Consider the following 20629-nt stretch of genomic DNA (forward strand, 5'->3'; position numbering starts at 1 on the left):
TTTCCCCCTTATAATTTTGTGTTGCCTGAGCATTTTACATGTATTACTTTTATAAACAACAAAGAAACATTTGGGGGAGGAAATCAATTCATGAGTGAAAAATGCAAGTTTCACTTTAACTTGATCTAATTTTCAATCCATTCTCTTCAGTCTCCTATTCAGTTGTCCATTGTTGATTTGTAAAATCCAACTCTGGAAAATAACATCATTATTCTGGTTGTTAATGAGAATTTCCCATGTATCTATCTATTACAGTTTAGGACTTTTAAAGACATTGAATATTGTTCTCTGAAAGTAAATTTATAAACTAGACAGAATTTAATCCCTTTGTTAGTTTAAGCTGGTCTTATATGAGGCAAGGGACTGATCTCTCAAGATTTTTATAGAAGGATTTTTTGATTGCTTTCTAATAAGGCTTAGGACTACAAAAGACTATATTCTATCACAATTCAAAAAGCAACTAAGTTTCTCAGACATGACCTGCAAATGCCTAGGCCTTGTTATTCCTTTTCGCAGTAACACATATTTTGCTCTATGAGAATCTTTGTAATCTTCATAGCCCTTTATCCTAATGTAGGGAAAAGTCTTTACCCACAGAAATATGTGCCATCTTCACCTTTAAGCTAAATGCAGAGAAGTGGAAATCTTATTTCTATCTACAAATACTAAACCATAAACCCCTTACATCCAAGGACTTTTTGATAACCCCGCAGTGTATGGTAGAGACCCAATAATCTTTTGATTGGGTGGATGGAATTAAACCCCAAAGAACTTGAGAAATTCCTTCCTTAAGGCATTAGGCTGCTAATTATATCATCTACGGGGAAGAGAAGAGCAGGGCAGAATAATTGTCCTTCCTGTGGTGACATGATAACATTCCACAGAAATCATTCCAGTGACTACCTGTCCAAGTCTTTCAGATACCATGAGAATATCCTAGGGAATAATATGCCTTTTCAGGGGGAAAAAAAAATTGATTTCCAAATGAGAGAAATCTCATTTTGGGGCTGGGCACAAGCAAGATTGACTTCCCCTCTCCCTAATCCTCCCCTCCACCCTCACTACACACAGCTCCTCTGAATGGAACCATAACTAGCATAACAAGTCAAAGTTTCCAACTTAATAATACCAAACAAGAGGGAGTTAAAGACATGCTTTCAGTATTTATTCCAGGGAAGAACTGATCACAGAAAACCTTAGAAATCTTGTTCGTTTTGAAGCTCTAGTCCAGACAAACTTGGACATGGAAAAAGGTTTCTGAACTAGTACAAATAATAATAAGTTAAATGTACTCATAAAAGCACTCTTTTCTTCCTTATTTCCTTCCAGGGCAGAACTTGTTGTGAATTTCTTTAATTAATTAAGATTTCAAGGACACTAAGGGAAGACAGCAAAGCTCTGGACAACATGGCCAAGTTGGTCACTAGACACTTTGCAGACTGGCCATCTACCAGAAACCCAATTTAACATTTGGAAGTATTTCTCTATAATATTTCACTCCCCATTGTACCAATGGAGATTTACAAACTATTAAGAAATGTTAGGCTTACTAATGAAACTTTGTTAACAGTTAGTGCCAATGAACTCAGAGGACTGAGTCTGTGTATGCGGGATACTATAGTTTGAAATTACAGGTTATACCAAATCAACCAAAAATCTAAGTTACAGATTTCTTTGTTGGTGCGAACGCCTGTGGTTTACTCAAACTGAGCATGTCAAAAAAAAAAAGGATGAATCATTTTAATAAATCTGACAAATTTCTTAGTTTGGGCAGCATAAAAATCTACCATTAGGAAGACCCAAACAAATACAGAGTATGGAAAGGTGTCCCTAAAGTCAGTTCAGTAAGAATGACAAAAGGCTTTTTATTCTGGGATTTGTCTCTGGAAAGATCGTACATGTGTGCAGGAACTCAGATTCCATCTGTTGCTTTAGAGCCAACAGGCTTTATTGTATTGACTCTGTGCTCTTATCTGATGGCAATAAATTCCCACCAGAGTGAAACACCAGCTTAGCCAGTGACCCCTGCTGTTCAAATCAGACAATGGAGCAGGTCTTTCTTCCCAGAGAAACACTGTGGCTTCTGGACCGCCCTCTATGAATGGCCTTGGGATTTTGCTGTTTCCATTCAGGATTTCCTAACGTGAGCAATTAGGAGATGCTTCATTTCAAGAGTCTCATCAGCAGTTGCAACACATCAGTGAGCAATAAACTGCTGGGACCCCAGAAAGAGACAGGAAAATTGGAAAGTAAGGGACAGGGAAGAAGAAAGACAAAGTATCCAACAGAGCTCTTTACATATATGGGGTGCTCAATAAATATGTAAGAGTGCCAAAGGAACTAAGCGTACACAGTTGACACGAATTTTAAAGTTTTGAACCCTAAGACCAAGGAATTACTATTGGTCCAGCAAATTTGAGACCTTATGCTGTAAACGAAAGGCGGCTGGGGAGGACGTGTACACTAAACAAATGGAATTTCCTTCCCAGAGATCTGTGTCATTGAACAGCATCAGGTGTCTTCTTTGGTTGGGTTTTGTGTTTTTGTTTTGTTTTTAAAGCAGAAGCAGTCCAGGGATGCAAGCAGGACAAGCCACGCCCTAGCCCCATCCTTTCTCCCCAAGTATCTACAGCCATTTTCTCATCGAGGTTAACAATAAAAGAAACAGAACTTGGTCTTTCCCAAGGCACCAACCACCGGCAGCCTCTATGATGTGCCTGAGAAAAATATACTGTATCTTTCTCAGTCCATCCCAAACCAGTGTATGACCAAAAAACACTCATGTGGCTGGAGAAGAACAAGAAAACGACCTGTTGCAGTAGATTATCATTGGAAGTGAAATCGGTTTTTGGTTAGTTGGTTGGGTTTTGTTTTGTTTTTATCATTTCGGAGCGACTGTTTTTAATCATTCTATCGAACTCCACAAGTATCCCACCGCACTGGCTTTACAAAGGCCTTTCTCAAAGAGCAAGTCTGCGGCACTCAGTTCAAAGAGGCCCCTGGATCGTGGGGGGGTCACGCTGGCTTTGCACCAACCAACCAGAGAGCTGACAGTGACACGCGCGATTATAGCTCGCTCTCCCTCCGCCAGGTGGCCCGCGGAGAGGGACCAGGGCCCGCCCCAGCCTCACCCCGGGGAACCTTCGCTCTGAGCCTTCCGCCCGGGCTTCGGCACAGCGCCCACCTAAGCCGCGGTCCCCACCGCCCCTCCTGGCGCCCTCCCTCGGCCGGTTTGCCCCTCCTGGCGAAAAGGGGGCGCCGAGTCAGAACCTCCCTAGACCCTTCGTTTGTTTTTTCAGCTCCAATCTGGGACCCGCCGGCCCCTTGAAACCTGAAAGGAGAGAGGCGCAAGAATTTGGGTTAGCAGGCGGGAAACTATTGGTCTTCCGACCGCACTCTTGTTTTCTTCAAATGAGAGGTAGGGGCCCTCCCGTCGCAGGCCTGGACCTCGGTATCGGAAATCCGCGTCTGAACCCTTGGGCTGCGCGACGGGAAGGCGGTTGGCACCTGCCCCGCCTGCGCGTGCGGCGACAGTCTTCCCGTCCGGCCTCAGGCGGCGCCCTCACTGCTGAGCGTGAGCCGAGGGAAGGCCAAAGGCGAAAAGAAAGCTAACTTCTCCCCTGACACCGCCCCCCTCCCGCAAAAAAAAAAAAAAAAAAAAAAAAAAAAAAGCCAGCCTCAGGGCCAACTTTTAAAAACGCAAAAGACCTCAGAGCCTCAACAGCGTGCAGAAACCGAAAGGCAACCCTTGAGGGACCCTCCGTTTTGGGAAATGGCGCCCCCAGACGGCTGCCGCGAATCCCACGGAAAGAAGCCCAGGCTAGCGCGCTTTTGGGTCTCGCTAGGAGCCAGGAAGGCCCGGGTCCCTAGCCCCGGGACGAGCGGTGACGTCACCCCCCCCACCCCTCCCGGCAGGACTGCGCGCGATGACAGCCAAGAGACGACGCTGCTGGAAACACCCAACTGGTCTGGACGCGTCCCCAAAGGCCGCCGAGGCCGGAACTGCACCCAGCTACGGCACGCGTAACACCAGCAGCTGTACTTCACTGTGTGACCCGGTTCCAGTGGCTTAACCCCTCCGTGCCTCAGTGTCCTCGTGACTGCTCACTCGCAGAGTGATAACACCCACACCCACCTGCCGGGTGGCAGTGAGGATTTCAGGAGACGGAGGGAGGGTGGGGGCCTCGGTGCGTTAGTGCAGCCTCCCAGCGAGCCGCAGGTCGTCCTTCCCGGCGCTTCCCGAGAGCCCGTTCCCGGCCTGCCCCTCGCAACTGCGTCATCCCGGCTCAGGCGTTGCCCTCGAGGCTTAAAGCCTCCCCGGAGGCCGAGCGTTTTAGTAAGGGGCGTCGAAACGCAGGCTTCCAATCGAAAGGAAGGCCGGTCAGTGGCACCGTCATCTCGCGGCTCAGAAGCTTGTTGCCAATTCAAGACTGCCCTTCTGTAGCCCGTTTTGAGAATTAAGAAACCGGCATATTGCACACGTGCTTCTTCCCGCTCTCGCTCACCCTCCCACTCAGTCTGAGTCCGCGCTCGCGAGTGGGGGTGGGAAGCGCCGTTTCCCCTGCTCTCCACCGATACCCCGCCGATGTAGGGGCCACCGGCCCCAGACTTCGAGACCCCAGCCTTAGGACAGAACCTCTGGGCACGACTGTGAGGGGCCTGCCTGCCCAGAAACTTGTAGCTAGCACAGCCCAGTTGTTCGGGCAAGACCGGCAGGAAGGTTGTGCCTGGAGATCCTTGAGTGCCTTGGACGACCGGCAACACTCAGGCAGAAAAGCAGGGCCAAATCCAGAAAACGGATGGTCTTCTCCAGGCCTGCAGCGTTTGGATGGGATGTCGTTCATTGTGGGGGCAGGCGCGGGGTAGGGGGAAGATGGCCAACCCCATCACCAGAGACCCATGGGCATCCCCCTTTCAGAGGAGGGAGCGCCCACCACCGCTTACCCTGGGTTTGGGTGACTACAGTTTCCGTTCCTAAAAGGGGCTACTACTAAATGGACGGGGCAGAGGGTCGGCGGTGGGGGAGAGGGTGGGGGTGGGGGCTTCCGGGGGATGGGCGATAAGTGCTGGCTCTCGGTTTGTAAAAGCAAAAGCCTTTGTTGGCTTTTGATAGACGGCAAGGCTCTGAGGAGGCCCGAGCGCAGAAGAGTCCAGGGAGCGAAAGCGACGCCGCGCGGCAGCACCACGTGCGCGCATCTCTCCGCGGTGACACAGCGACCCCGGCTGGGGAGGCTCGCAGGGATTGTCACCAGGCATCGGCGTCCGTGCGGTTTTCACACAGACGGAGGGCCTTGCTCGCGTCCTGACCTCTGTGGGAGGTTATTTTCCTTTTCCTCCTCAATCCTGTGGGTCTCGTGGGTGCGCCTGTCACGCGGGCACGCGCTTGACCAGGCGTGAAAAAATTGAAGGGAGAGGGAGTGGGGCGCGACGTGAGGTGGGGAAGAAAGACGCAGCCTGAGCTGGATGAGATCGAAGCAGGGTGGCGCGGGTGCGATAGGGGCTCCGCGGGCCTGCGAACCTGAAAGGCCAAAGCTTGGCGCCGCGCGCGGCGGCCTTGGAGACTCCAGTGCGGCTCCCGGCGCCCCCTGGCGGCGAGCGGGGCCGCGCGGGCTCCGGAAACAATGCCTCAGGCCGCGCGGGTCGGCGGGGCTCCTCGGCTCCCGGCCGCTCCCGGGTGTGCGGCCGTGTCCCGTTTTACACGAGCCAGACCGGCCTGGGGCTCCTTTGTCCCGCGCTAGGGGTCTGAGGGGCCGAGACGACTCCAGGGGAGGGCTTTGGGGCTGGGGGGCGGTGGAGGCGGGAGAGCCCCTTCCCGCCCCCGGACCGAAGTCCTAGCATCTCTCAAGAACTCAGGCTCTGATTAATTGCTCGATTGGATGTGTGTGCATTTCATGCGGGGTTTATTTTCAAAATTGTTTGTGTTGGGGAATGCGAGTTTTAGGCTTCTTGGTGCTTTAGTTAGAAACGAAAAAGGCCCAGGGCTGGTTACGCTGAAGAGCGGCCTTCTGCTGCTGCCCCCCACACCCACTCCGCCACCCCCGGCCCTTGCCCAACTGAGCACCCGGATCAAAGATGGAAGCTGGACTTTGGGGGACATAGATTCTTGGAGTCCAGATAATGCTCTCCTTCCAGGCGGAGATTTTCCTGGTGTGTTTACGGCCAGGAAGGGATAGACGATGACGCTGAGTGGGCTTTCGCCACCCCTCCCCTAAGCACTGGGACCCCAAAGCAGGCCAGACGACTTGGACCTGGAAGGCTGCCGGATCTATTGCATCTTTCCGGAAGGAGGGAAATAGGAAAGCTTCGGACGGGGCCTGTAGATAGCTCCTAGAGGCCGGGAAGTAATAACAATGAGCTACCTTACATATGAAAGAACCTTGGCGGGGTCGCTCTCAGCGGATTATCTGTTTGGATCAGCACCTCCAACCAGCTAGGGAGGCTGAGGGGGCGGAGACGACCTACCCCTAGGGGAGACTTGGGTGATTCCGGGAAAGGAGCCCCCCCACACACACACACACTCACTTTCCCCCTCCTGGCACCCAAGTTCCGGTTTCCAGCTGTAAACTTACTGTTTGCAGTCCTCAAGGGTAGTAGAGCCCTAGCTCCACGAGAGCAAAGGCCAACCTGTTTCACCTCTGCACGCTCAGTGCCCGCTGGCGTGTGCAGGATGAATGAACCAACGCTGCCACGGCCACGACTAGCGCTCGTGGATCTCCAGGCAGGGCTCCTTCCTCTGTTCCCCAGTCCTTCCCAGACTGTCCACCTGGCGCATTCTCTGTATGGGCCTGGCACTAGCCTTTAGGAACGGGGCCTATACTCCGTTCCGCGCTCCTGAGCGCCGCGCCGCAAGAGCCCGTGTGTAAGGCCCGCACTACCTTCGAGCGTTGAGTCATCCCTTTCATTTAAGGAGCGGAGGGAGGGCAGGTCTTTTATCCAAAACCGGGAAATGGTGGGCAGTCTTGTGTGGGCCTGACGAGATTCTGCAAAGGCATTTCCCCAACGGCAAAATCGAGACGTATTCCAACAACACAACCACCCCAACGTTTTAGTCCCTTTTCCATGTAAAAGTTTTGCTCACTCGACTTTATTCGTAATTCTGATTTTTAAAAGGGCAGGGGGCAGCACACGGTATAGTTATGGGCCACGCTGCGAACTGTGGCTGCAGACTGGAGAGGAAACCAAGCTCGCCTAGGCGGCCTGGGGCCGATAGGTCCCGGGCGCGAGCCGAAGAAAAGCACAAAGAGCCTGAGCTCTCGGCTCAGAGGGATGCAGTTCTGCCGCACAGCTCCGGGGTCCCAGCAGAAACTGCAGGCTGGGGTCAAACAACCCCCGACCGGGGCCTTGCAGGGGGCGGAGCGCGTTTCCCCCGGGACCCGGTGGCGAGGCCGCCCATCGCGTCCCCAGCTTTCCCCATCTCCCGCAAACCGTGCTCCGCACTCTCTGGGCTGGGGGGGCGGGGGGGGGGGGGCGCAGCTGCCAGGCTTGTCTATTTGTTTGTTGTTTAAAGCAACCCTTGAGCACGCGATCAGCAGCATCTAAAGTGGGCGGGGAGCCGGGGAGGGGGGCAGAATTTCCTTCCAGGGAGCGCGTGAGGGGCATTCTCAACGGAAAACAAGACCTAGAGAGTAGTGACCAACCCTCCTCGGATTACTCTGCACTGGCTCCTCCCTTTCTTCCCCCCTCCCCACCTCCAGATTTGCATAAAAAAGGCCAAGAAAACTCTGGCTGGGCCCCAGCAGTGGCTCACTCTGCTCCCCCGGGTCGGAGCCCCCCGGAGCTGAGCTCGGGCTTGCAGCGCGAAGCCGAGTGGAGAGCTTCTCGCCCGCACAGTCCTCCCGGCGCCCGGCGTCTCGGCCGCCCGCTTTCCAGGCCCCCCGAACCGCCCAGAGCAGAGCGAGCGAGCCGGGACGAACTCCGCCCCGGCTGCCTCCCGCTTTCCCGGCTCCGCTCTCCGCCCCCCGGGGGTCGCGCGCCCACGATGCCGCAGGGCCCTGGCTCGCTGCTGCTGCTCGTCCTCGCCTCGCACTGCTGCTTGGGCTCCGCGCGCGGGCTCTTCTTCGGCCAGCCCGACTTCTCCTACAAGCGCAGCAACTGCAAGCCCATCCCGGCCAACCTGCAGTTGTGCCACGGCATAGAGTACCAGAACATGCGGCTGCCCAACCTGCTGGGCCACGAGACCATGAAGGAGGTGCTGGAGCAGGCGGGCGCCTGGATCCCGCTGGTCATGAAGCAGTGCCACCCAGACACCAAGAAGTTCCTGTGCTCGCTCTTCGCCCCGGTCTGCCTCGATGACCTGGACGAAACCATCCAACCGTGCCACTCTCTCTGCGTGCAGGTGAAGGACCGCTGCGCTCCAGTCATGTCCGCCTTCGGCTTCCCCTGGCCAGACATGCTCGAGTGCGACCGTTTCCCCCAGGACAACGACCTCTGCATCCCCCTCGCGAGCAGCGACCACCTCCTGCCGGCCACCGAGGAAGGTAAGCCTTTCCCCCATCTTCCCCGCTTCTTGCCCCCACCCAGCTCCACTAAGGCTTTCCGTGGGGATCTCGAGGCCCACAACCCACATCCCGATGTGTCCCCGCGAGGGGTACCAGTCCCAGGTGAGGCAAACGTTCTTCTTGCTGTAGTTTGTCCTCGTGACAAATTTGAGACACCACACACACACACACACCCAAGTCTCTCATTCCTTCTGAGTTATACCAGTTGCTCTTTCTTAGAGACAGTTAAAAAAAAAAAAAGAAAAAGAAAAGAAAGAAAGAAAGAAAGAAAGAAAAAAGAAAAAGCGAAGGACTGAAAGGCATTTTTCCCCCTTAGAGATGCACAGTTAATTTTAAAGGAGGTAGCAGTTTTGAGATCATTAGAAGTGGTGCTGTGCTGAGGAGTTAGTAGTGAGCACCCTGGCCAGAGGCTCCTTGCTCAGCCTCCTGCAACACGTTCTCACCACCGGGCAGGATTCTAGGCAGGGAAACATTCTCGTGCAGGCACGATAGCCAAAACGCATAGTCATTTAAGGCATTTTTTGTTCTCTGTCGACTTAGGTTTTGGAAATAAAAGCCGGACTGGCTCGCGGAGCATGTTGAAATTGAGCGCTGGTTGTACTTACTGCTCAGTGATCTAAGGAAGAGGGCATAAAGGGCATCTCCAGGCATTCTTCTATCACTAATCATCTTATATCTTAGGAGTGGTTTTAATTAACTGGAGAAAGTCATGCAAAAGAGAGTTTCCCAGGTTTCTAGAAAACAGAGGGGGAAGTTCCTGTGCAAAAACCATCAAAGCAATGAAAACCTCATGGGTTCTTGATACTCTTCCTGAGAGAAAAACATACACAATGTGTCTGAGCTGATTCAGGTCCCCTGGGGATGGAAAGGGAGCTCCTTCATCCCTTGCAGGGCTCCAGCAGTCTCTCCTTTTCAATCTCTAATTGTTTTCCTATAGCCATCACTGGTTAAAGAAAATGCACAGTTGTTCAGCAATCTTTTCTGGCAGGCACCTCCAGTTTGCAATCATCTTATTGGTTAGATTTCTAATTTATTGCAAATGTTTGGCATATTTCAAACATTTGTCCAACATATACCACAGACCAACCAATACAGGTTAGTAACATTTTATATACATTCCTAGAGCTCCTAATTGGAAATGTTTCATTTTGTTTGAGTGAGGGGAATTAAGGACAGTTTTATGTGTGTGACTTTTGTTTTTATTTCTTTCCACCACCAGCACCAACATTATAAAGTACATTTCTCCAAATCGCCTTCTCCCCCCTTCAGAATAAAAGTTTATGGTCTTCAAAACATGCTCTGCAATTTTTCTAATTTGATACATATCTCTGATATCTTGAGTCACATAAAGGTTTTTTTCTGTGAAAATTCAATTTCATATGAATGAAAATCAAACGTCTCCTAAATTTTGAACACAGCACTACCACAATTACAAATGCAAGAAAGGGAACAGTATGTTTTCTCCCCACCCCACCCCCCCCCCCCCCCCCAAGCAGGCTCTTTTACAAGAGCCTTTAGCAGGCTCTCTGATCATTGTGCTAGTGCATATTCCTACATTTGGTCAGACCCCCAGAGACAGTTAGCTTCAGTTATGATTCACTTCAGGAAAAGCTTTAGGTTTTTTGCTTGGTTGGTTGTGTTTTGGTTTGGGGTTTTTAAGGGGGTGGGGGGGTTGTTTGTTTCTGACAGTTTGAAATGGAGAAAGAGGGGCAAGAAGAACCCGCACAGGAAGGAAGATAACCATGAAATAAAAGCAGCTTAATTCAACCACAGACTTGACAAAAAGCACAAGGGTGATACAGAAGCGGTTAGAGCAGGCTAATGTAATTACCGAGGCGTGTTTCAAGGTGGGAAGAACCGGTATGTAACCCGTGCAACACTAGCCACCTCTCCCTGTCCAGACTTGAAAGTATCCTGAAGTGACCTTCCTGAGACGCGACTCTGCTGAAGAGCCCAGCAGAGGCTGAGCCACACTGGTGTCCTGCAGCCGAAAAAGACAATCTTTTGGCTATGTTTTGTGGTAACCAATTTTCCAAAACCCCTCCAGGTTTCTTTTGGTGCTTTGTCCTCAGAGAAGCTTTGGGAACAACTTTGAATTTCAGAGACAGAATCTGTCTCAGGAGAGAGGAGGAAGAGCTAAAAAGCCAAAACCCATCCCAGTTAACTGTCCACTGTGCCCACAACACCCTTTTTGCAGGGAGGGGGGTTGACCTGTCATTTCTCAAACACAACTATAGGCATTCTTGTTTTGCCCATGAGAAAGCAGGAGTCACAGAAGATTTTCCTGGGAATGAGTGATCCTTTTTCAAAGAGGCAGAAGCTGGGGTCTTACAGAACAATTGCTACTCTGGCCTGGATAAGCCCCTTTGAGTTGTTTACAAACGCCACCTGCTGTTCCCTTTTAAGCAAACTTACTAACTTTTCACATTTCTAGCTCCAAAGGTATGTGAAGCCTGCAAAAATAAAAATGAGGATGACAACGACATAATGGAAACTCTTTGTAAAAATGATTTTGGTAAGTAATATACCAACAACAAAGATTTCACATACAAAAGCTTTATTTGCCAGTACAACTCACAGGTACAAATCATTAAGATGTTATTGGATAAGACTTGGGTAAAATACTACCATAGCTATCTTTCCCAAAGTCATCTAACTTGCTCTATCCCGGTTTTCTCCCTATGTAACTATCTTGCCTGAGTTGTATCTTTTTAGGTGAGACTCATTGTACTGTCTCAGTCAAATACTGAGAATTATTCAAATTAGGACTTTTGAATGGCACATTTTTCATTTCACTTTGGCTTTTTCTTGCCAATAAGCATGATCTTGGGCCATGTTCTTTCACTCACTAGATATGTGTGCCAGGAATTAAAGCATGTAAATATTAGCCCCAGCAAAAACAGACTGAAGGCATTAAGTTAGCTAAAAATAAAAGTTTGTTCCAGCATCAAATAGAAATATTTTTACCTTATTCATAGCCCATAATGCTTTGATCCTCTGCATTCTATCACTAGTGACTATGTCCAAGGTATAGGCTAATAATTTGGGGGGAGGAGTTCCTTAAATTTAAAAAGAAGATAAAATAAAGATTAGGAATTTACTTTGGCAAAATATATGAAAGGCGCCATGATGACATAGCGCTTGGAGATAATGTGTGTGATATGTTACCCAGATTCACAGAGGGTGGGTCACCACCCTTAGGAGAGTATTGTACGAGAAAAGAGGGATGAACACTGTCCACACAGAGCTTCATCACCACCTACCCACTGTCCTCAGGGCTCTGAGGTAAGGGCCAAGCCCAGCTAGACCCAGAAATCAGTGCTAACTTTGGAGTCAGAAGGGGCCATGAACGTCACCCAGACATTCCCTGGGACATTCGTGTTTTCATCCCATTCCAAGAGGAGACACCTTTCGATGTGTTTGAGAGGCTGGTATCCCTGAAAAGTATTTGTTCAGGCAGAAGGCGCCGAACTCACTGGCGAGCAGATATAATCCCTGCTCTATCAAACAGTAATGGATTCTAACTGATCTGTATTAACATTTCTATATACTCAACAAAGTCCTTGAAACTGAGAGAAATTACTTCACCACCCACTTTTGGGAGCTACCTTCCCACTCTCTCCTTACAACTTGCCATCCCAGCAATCTCAGACCTGTCCAGGTCCCTGAAACTCTGGAAACAGTCCAGTCCCTGTTCCTTACCATTCCAGTCTCTTCCAGAAGTGTCCTAGGTTTAACCTTAGCTGATCCCCGATCAGCCACAGCTTTAGGAAAAACTTCACACTGCCAAGGAAGAAAAAAAGAAAGGAGGCGACCCTGAGTCCCAACCAGTCTGTCCCCTCAGCAAGAACCACAAAAGCGATGATAGGGTTTCGTATGTCTATATTTAAATATATACAACTCTAAGTAGTAGAGGGCAGGCAGGCGTGCGGGTAGCAGCAGTCTCAGATCTCTAGAGCCTTACCAAACACATTTCTGAGCTTCCATGATAAAAAGATTTGATTAAAGGCAAAAAAGAAACATAATTTTAACAAAACTTACATTAAAATGTTTATAAAATGTCATTTTCTTCTGGCAACTTATGTCCTTTGCATTAGATTTAATACAGATCTCTCTCCTGACTTTCCATGAAAAAGCTAGTTATATCATGGGGCTCTAAAATGATTTAAATGTAGGCATGTGCACATACATACACACACACACACACACACACATATTAATGCTTGCTTTATGGCTTCCCTCACAGAAGACCCCCTTCCTAAGGATGCTGTATCAAGACCTAGCCCCTCCCCCAGAAAAAGTGTGTGTGAGTGTGTGTGGGGGGGGGGGGAAGGTATGTCCTAGTTTTCTCTCTCCTTAGAGGAGAAAACCTTTCAAAACAACATGGATATCCCTGCGTGTAAGGTATCACACACACATATTACCTCACAGCTTTGTTTTCTATTTTCCCACATTAATTTTGTCTCTAAAGAGATAATGAACCGTGAATTATAGGAAGTGTTACAAGCAGTATTCCATATTGCCTCTGTACTTTGGAAAGTGATGGAAGGGTAGAAGGAACAAGGGTAGAAATCTGATTTATTTAACTTAAATCATCCACAAAAGCATCACACTCTTTCCCCACTGCACTCCTGAAGTACAGGGAAAATACAGAATGCCTCCTAGCCCAGAACTGCCTGCCCATGCATACAACCTATTGTTGGATCAGACAGTATCATTACCTCTGCCTCCTACCACTTCCTGTATCCCCATTCGCATCTTCCAGGGCAGAAAAAGTTATTTTGGGGCTTTGATTGCCTATATTTGGTCCCAGCTGAAAATTCAGGGAGGAAATGCCTGGTCCCATGGTAAGCTTCTGCAAAGTTGATTATTTTATAGCTAGAAAAAGATGAGTAATAAATCTTCCTCCTGGTTAAAAGTAATGGTTTTCTGATATTTAGAGATCAAGAATGTTTACTTTGACCAGGTGCTCTATCACACATGCTCTATCTGTGCTATAGACAAACTTCCAGGCAACATATAATCACTTCTCCCACCATGCATCTTTCCCACCCCCAACCCCTTATGCAGAGGCCACAGGAATGTGTGATCTTTTCATGTGACTTGTTCCATGATGTAAGTCTTATAAACCCTGAGAACTCAGTACTATGGTTCAGATGTACATCAGACAAAATAATGATTGGCCAAATCACAGCATCTTTGATTTATCTGGTTAAGTTTCAGTCATTTCCTGGTGGGCTGGAAAAGCCATGGTTACTCAAATTCCCTTTCTGAAACAGAGAGAGAGGGAGGGAGAGAGAGATCCCCAAAGTAGTTATAGACACACACACACACACACCTCTTCCTCTGTTACTAATAATATACTGAACTCCATCAAAATCAGGAAGTGTCACTGGCACATCATCTATATGGAACACTTAATCAGTGTCGTTAACAGTCTTAGGACACATTACAGTTGGGGATGTTAATGCTGTAACCTGGACCAGAAATTTGATGCTGCCTTAAGAAATCACAGTGGTATTAAAGAAGGGGGTTTGGGGACCATGGTTCTGAGAACTAGACTCAGCCAGGACACAACCTAAGTGGGTGACCTTGTGTAAATCACTAACTTCTCTGGATTTCAGGTTCTTTGTGTATCAATAAGAGATTTTAACTGGATGATCCTTTCCAACCTTAAAATTTTACCCTTTCCCTGCCTTCATAGAGTCGTGAAATTTAATTCCAGCATGTATGTTTGTAGGGTTTTCTTTCCCAAACCAGATTGTTCATGACTGTAAAATGTGTCTTTTATAGTAAACCATTTACTTTTGGTCTTAGCATTCTAGTGAGTCCACATATCCACTTTGGAAACAGTACATATATGATCTGCAAATGCCTTGGCCTTGGACAGTCAAAAGACAGCAGATGAGAGTGAGATCTTCAGAAAAGCACTTTTACAGCTAAACATGTTGTGGTCTTAGAGTCTTGGATATTTTTTCTCTTAGTTGCTTTACCAAATCAAATGCAGCTGTAAGATCAATTCTCCTTCCCTGTAGTCTGTTCTTTAGAAAACAATGATTGTGTGATATAACTTCCTTACAGGTTTGTCCAAAAACCTCTCCAACGTAATAAATTGAGTTTAAAGTTTATGGCCACAGAAGGATCACGTTTCACCTCAGAGTCAGGCATTTCTTTTCATGCTGAAGTTTCCAATAGGGGAAGTCATTTGTTGAGGAAAGCACGAACCACATGCAACCTACATACAAACACAAGAACACAAGGGTGAGGAAGAGAAGTTAATTAATTGAGTCCCGCTAAGAGAATTTTGAAAGGATGGCTGATTTGAAATAGAGTGCCTGGCAAACCCTTTGAGGCTTTAGAAATGAAGCCACCTGCTGCCCCCAGCTCCCAACCCCCCACACCTCAGCCCCTGACAGTCTCATTAGTTGCAGGAAGCTCTTCTTCCCTCCCCCAGGCCAAGTCAACAAATATGGCAGTGGAACGGGGTGAGGAAAGCCCCCACTCTATACTTTATTCCCTTATTACAACCAGTGTGCTTCTGTCTCCTCTCGTCTTCGTAGCACTGAAAATAAAAGTGAAGGAGATAACCTACATCAACAGAGATACCAAAATCATCCTGGAGACCAAGAGCAAGACCATTTACAAGCTGAATGGTGTGTCTGAAAGGGACCTGAAGAAGTCGGTGCTGTGGCTCAAAGACAGCTTGCAGTGCACCTGCGAGGAGATGAATGACATCAACGCGCCCTATCTGGTCATGGGACAGAAGCTGGGCGGGGAGCTGGTGATCACCTCAGTGAAGCGGTGGCAGAAGGGGCAGAGAGAGTTCAAGCGCATCTCCCGCAGCATCCGCAAGCTGCAGTGCTAGTTTGCCCCCAGGCCAGCTCCAGGGCTAGGCTGACCATCTCCGCTCTGGGTCCTCAGCTCTCATTCCCCAAGCACAGGCTCTTGCAGCTCCAGCCCCCGCCTGGAGCGGCTTCCCTCGCCTTTTGCACGTTTGCACCCCCCAGCATCTCCTGAGTTATAAGGCCTTAGGAGGCCTCGGGAAGGGGTAGCTGTTTTCACATAAAGGAAAACCCCACCCAGATCATGTAGAAATGTTTAAACTAATAAAATCATGAATATTTTTATGAAGTTTTTAAATAGCTCGCTTTAGTGTTGAATAGCTACAGCCGTGACTTGGGTCTGATATTTTTGTTTTTCTGTTTGGTTTGGGTCAGCTGTTTTTCACTTTCTGCTAAGGTTGCCATAACGTGCAAATAGCTTCATTTTTCAATGTGGCCCAAACTGTTGTGGGTCACAAACCTCGTTGAGATAAAGCTGGCTGTTATCTCAACATGTCTCGGCTCCAGCCTGAGACTCAGAGCCTAAGTCTTAAAATTCACTTGTCATTTCACACCCTCATTGGGAACTTACAGCAGTAGCATGTTATTACATTTCCAGGTAGAGTACTTCCATTTATAAAGAGCACATTAACCATCACAGCACGAGTTCTTCAAATAAAGGGCAAACAGACAGATTTCATAATTGACCTGAGTACTTTAAGCTTTGTTTAAAACATTTTTTACTTAATTTTGCAAATTCAACCATTGTAGCTTACCTGTAATATACATAGTAGTTGACCTTAAAAAGTTGTAAAAATATTGCTTTAACCAACACTGTAAATATTTCAGATAAACATTATATTCTTGTATATAAACTTTACATCCTGTTTTACCTACTGCTTGTCTTCTGTCTTTTCTTCTTAATGGAAGGAAATGGGAAGGGTGACGTACAGAGTGGTCACTTCCCCTCTCCTGAGGCCCAGCCCTCCCACAGTTTAAAATGTCTTGTTTCTCAGGTGACTCAGGAAAGTGTCTCTCCCCTACACCACCTGGCTGCTGCCTTGTGCCCCACATCTCACACAGATTTTTACCACTGCAGGCCCAGTGGGGAGGCAGAGATTTGCAGGCTTTACAAAGGACTTTCCTCTTTTCGTCCCTTCTCAGCAGTTCAGCTGTAGCTATTATGGTAATCCTACTTTAAAACTAAGGTTCATGAGCTTGAAGTTGTGCTTTCCCTTTCCCGAGATTTTCATAATGAAAATAACCATTGCGGGATGCCTGGGTGGCTCAGTCTGTTGAGCATCCGACTTCGGCTCAGGTCATGACCTCGCAGTTCACAAGTTCGAGCCCCACGTCGGGCTCTGTGCCGACAGCTCAGAGCCTGAAGCCTGCTTCAGATTCTGTGTCTCCCTCTCTCTCTGCTCCTCCCCTGCTGGGTCTCCCTCCTTTCTCTCTCTCTCTCTCTCTCTCTCTCTCTCTCTCTCTCTCTCTCTCTCCCTTTCGTTCTCTTTCTCAAGAAATAAACATCAAAAAAAAGAAAAACATTTCAAAAAATGTTAGCTTCTTCTCCACTTAAACTTTAACCCTTTAGATAAAGAGCCATGATTTGAGGAATATCCATTGAAAGGCAGGGGCTAGTGAGAGGACAGATAGACATCCATCCACAAAATGTCCATGCGAATGCTTCATTATTTTATTTGGAAACCTCCACAGAAATTCTATTAAATGAAGACACTATGGCTCAGAGGAGTTAGATGGCATAGCTCATAAGAGACAGAGCCGAGGCTGAAACTCAGGGCCTTCGGATGACAATTTCTGTCTACTCCAGCTAGGACTGAAATATAGAAACATGGTGGCACTCATCTATTTAGCAAATAATTATTGGGAACCTGCCACGTGACTTGCCCTATTCTAAGTGCTGGGGTACATGCATTAATCTTGGTTCTTATGGAGCTTGTATAAGGGACGGAAACAAAATAAATAACCACAGTTATGATTACATATTTATAACTCACCAGTTATATGCAGTATAATTACAGTTAATATGTGAGAGTAACAGAGTGTCCCCATCAAATCTGAATTTTTTACCGGTATTCATGTGAAGCCTTCACTGATAACATTTTACTGATTTACTTTAAAAGTGTCCTGAACATACATCCATGACCTCTCTACAGTACTTAAAGCTCTTTTGGCACCAAAAGTCAATACAGCCCACTACCTCGGCTACAGGATTCCTACAATCCTTTCCATTTCCTCCAAGTTGCCACGTGACTGCTTCTCATCTGATTCCACAAACTCGAGATACAACCCTCTCTTCCTACAAGGCACCTCTGGACTGGACCTGAAGGGAGATGCTCACGGATCAAGGCTAACACTCATTTTAAGCATTTGGAACAGAAGACTAGGGACCCTGTAAAAAGCAAAAAAAAGAGAAAGAGAAGATAAAAGACAAAAGAATGGAAACAGTAAACCAAGGAATTAGGGATTAGAAGGGGGAAATATGTACAAAGCATCAAAAACTAATTGAAAGAAATAATTTGGAAAAAACTGATCTACCTGAATGCTCCCTCTCCAGTTAAATCAAAAGCCCCTTCCTATATAACAGGAATCAAAAGCCTCAGCTCTGAAGAGCAAGTGAATGCCAGACATGGCTTCTTTCAGTCATATTTTGAGGCATCAGCAGCTCACGCATCACTCCAACGTCTGCATTCTGCCATACGTGCCTCTCTATGGACTTTCCAATGCCTGTTCCCATCTTCCATGAAGCTATGAGCCAATGAGACATGCTTAGGCAGAGCACATAGGTTTGGGTTTGATTTTTCATTTTGTTTTGCATGATGGTTCAAATATATATGAAATATATGTTTATTATTATTCTTGAAATAATCGTGATTGTATTCTTAATTTTCCAACTATCAGATTTCTTTCACTGGCATATGAAAACATGAATGTCCATCCACATTCTTCTTTTGGAAGAAGAAAGCAAGTAATCAGAAGACACTGAATTTCTGTGTTTCCTAAGATGATCCATGATCTATCAGTAAACTGCTAAAATGTCACAAGTAGGAGATCAGCTGAAACAAAAAGTTAAAAAATAGGAAAACTATGTATCTACTATGCATGCAATTCCTCTTCCCTTTTCTAAATAACTTGAGAAATGAGTTGAGCAAATCTATAAAAGTATTTTGAGGAGCATTTCCTAAGTGCATGAAGGACAAAGTCTCTATCCACATGCACAAATTGGTGTACTGAAATTCATAGGGTTAGAAAGAATCCATGCTATCTAAGAGCACCCTCCATTCCTCATTGCAAATTCTGTCATCAAATGATAATTTGACTGGATTTTTTACCTTCCAACTCTTATTTACCATAAGGTTTTCAATGTTCTTGATGAGGGAAGAGGGTCACCTTGAAAACCAAATCCAGGCATATGTATCCCTCATGCAGTTACTACAACTGGATTATGATTGTGATTTTTGCCCATGAAACAGTGCATAACAACAAACTAATTCATCAACTCATCAAAGATTCACTGAACAAGAACTGTCACCATTAATTTATTCATTCAGCAATATAGTGAATGCTTTCCTGCATCCAGGCACTGTTCCATGTGGTGAATACAGTGATTCAGCCCTCCTTCAGCTTATATTTTGAATTAGGAATTGGATTAGGCACCAGAGATAGAGATGGATCCTACCCAAAGGGAGCTAACAATCCAATAAGGGGAAGAAGCATGTAAACAAATAACTCCAATACTCTGTGTTAAGAGGGAGATGTGTACATGCCCAGGGATGGCATAGAGGACAGAGTGGTTAACTCAGGTACAAAACAGAATGTTTGGTTCAGGTTGAGCTTAGGATCAGGGTAAAGATGCTTTCAAGGAAAGAACTTTCAGTGAGTTGCACCAGAATATCTTCTATTAGGAGAGAGCCTTAACATTCAGTATTTATAATCAGTTTTACACACTGGCCAATCAACTACACTATTGTGCAATTATCATGCTCAAGGTACTGTTCTCGACACTACCAGTAACCTAGCATAAGGTCCATTGCTTTTATAATCCATAGAATTCCAAAATTCTCAAACTACAAAACAACGGATCAACATTTAGCCCAGTCAACATAATAAAAATTTTTTGAAGCAGTCCATGATTGTCCAGAATGTGAGGCAGATAGGTGAGTGCTACAAAAATATTTCAATTACTAAAGGTAGCAGCCCATACACACAGTGCTAGAAGAACAAATCAAAGGACTTAAATGCCACAAGGTGTCCCAGTACGGAGTAATAACAATCATTTATTTAACAATCCAGGCATTCTGCTATGCTATGAAATGAGCAAAGTACTAGAACTTAATAACTTGGTCCCCAGTAGAAGTACACCTAAAAACCTATTCATTCACTCCTGCCTGCATGTGCTGTCATGTGCACCTACACTCAAATGTAGCTCTGTCAGAAAATCTTCTAAAACTGTATAATTTAATGGATATCAAAACAAACCACTTGGCCAACGAGAAACTACAGTACAAGTGGAAAACACCTTGGGGTAGCTTTTGAAATTCAGAGAGACCTAGGCAATATAATTATTTTCTGCAAACCTGAGACCATTCAACTCTAAAATAATAAAGAATGACTACTGTATAAACTATGCCTAAGCTCAATACATTTTCATCTGTCCATCCTCAGTTTTGAGGTATAATTCTCAGACCTTGTTTCTGTATAAGGACATATCCACAGCAGGAAGGAGCACCAGTCTGCAGCCAGTCCTAGTCCTAACCCCTACATGACCCTCTGTTCCACCAGCTCACCATGCTTTTCAGGTTCTTGGGCACAATGGGTTGCTCTAGTTAGTATGGGTGGTCGGAGCCTGAGTGGTAGCAGCTCAGGCAGATGGGAGGAAGAAATGGAGCCATAAATACCATCAGCCCCTCCTTTCTTCCAAAGAGACTTTTCCACCTCCAAAGAAAGACTCAAACCCTCTCCTCACTAGGCTTCTCCAACAACACCAAGCTTCAAGCCTTCAGCAACGCTAGAGCGGAGAATTCATTCAATTATTCAACAATCTCACACTGAGCAACCTACTCTGTGCCAGGTGCTCTCTTAGGTGCTAAGGTTCCAATGATGACCAACACACAATGGGCACTCTGAAGAAGCTCACAGTCTAATGTGACACATACATGTGACAGACAATACTAACTGAGACCCAAATTTCTCTAGACCTTCCTGGACACAGTCTTTCTGAGTCCCATTTGTTCTTCAGGGCACAAATAAGTTCACATTAAAATAATAGTAAAATCAAGGGGCGCCTGGGTG

General features: G+C 46.8%; 1 protein-coding gene and 2 long non-coding RNA genes across 4 annotated transcripts in view; 1 reads left to right on the top strand and 2 right to left on the bottom strand.

Annotated features, from left to right (window-relative positions):
- Positions 1 to 6772, bottom strand: part of LOC109262504 (uncharacterized) — a 383729-nt gene extending 376957 nt beyond the window's left edge. Inside the window, exon 1 of one of the 2 annotated variants that reach the window (XR_008421653.1) lies at positions 6570 to 6772. This is a non-coding gene — a long non-coding RNA (uncharacterized LOC109262504). Of the gene's footprint in view, positions 1 to 4135; positions 4237 to 6569 lie in introns of those variants that run through there. The other variant, XR_002077797.2, reaches the window with a different exon arrangement.
- A 941-nt stretch (positions 6773 to 7713) lies between these two features.
- SFRP2 (secreted frizzled related protein 2) lies at positions 7714 to 16216 on the top strand. Its single transcript, XM_019441221.2, has 3 exons — positions 7714 to 8477; positions 10933 to 11013; positions 15059 to 16216. Exons 1-3 carry the CDS (start codon positions 7979 to 7981, stop codon positions 15361 to 15363), a joined length of 885 nt encoding a protein of 294 aa, XP_019296766.1. The 5' UTR covers positions 7714 to 7978; the 3' UTR covers positions 15364 to 16216.
- Positions 13456 to 20629, bottom strand: part of LOC128776532 (uncharacterized) — a 60144-nt gene continuing 52970 nt past the window's right edge. Inside the window, exon 2 of the long non-coding RNA XR_008421654.1 lies at positions 13456 to 14733. This is a non-coding gene — a long non-coding RNA (uncharacterized LOC128776532). The remainder of the gene's footprint in view (positions 14734 to 20629) is intronic.

Source organism: Panthera pardus, unplaced genomic scaffold, assembly GCF_024362965.1.
Source record: "Panthera pardus isolate Hobbes unplaced genomic scaffold, ASM2436296v1 HiC_scaffold_13, whole genome shotgun sequence".
In the NCBI taxonomy this organism is placed as follows: Eukaryota; Metazoa; Chordata; class Mammalia; order Carnivora; family Felidae; genus Panthera; species Panthera pardus.

Coding starts and splice junctions, on each gene's coding strand:
- SFRP2 (XM_019441221.2), top strand. CDS start 7,979: ATGCCGCAGGGCCCTGGCTCGCTGCTGCTGCTCGTCCTCGCCTCGCAC. Junction 8,478..10,932: donor CCTGCCGGCCACCGAGGAAG/GTAAGCCTTTCC, acceptor TCACATTTCTAG/CTCCAAAGGTATGTGAAGCC. Junction 11,014..15,058: donor TCTTTGTAAAAATGATTTTG/GTAAGTAATATA, acceptor TCGTCTTCGTAG/CACTGAAAATAAAAGTGAAG.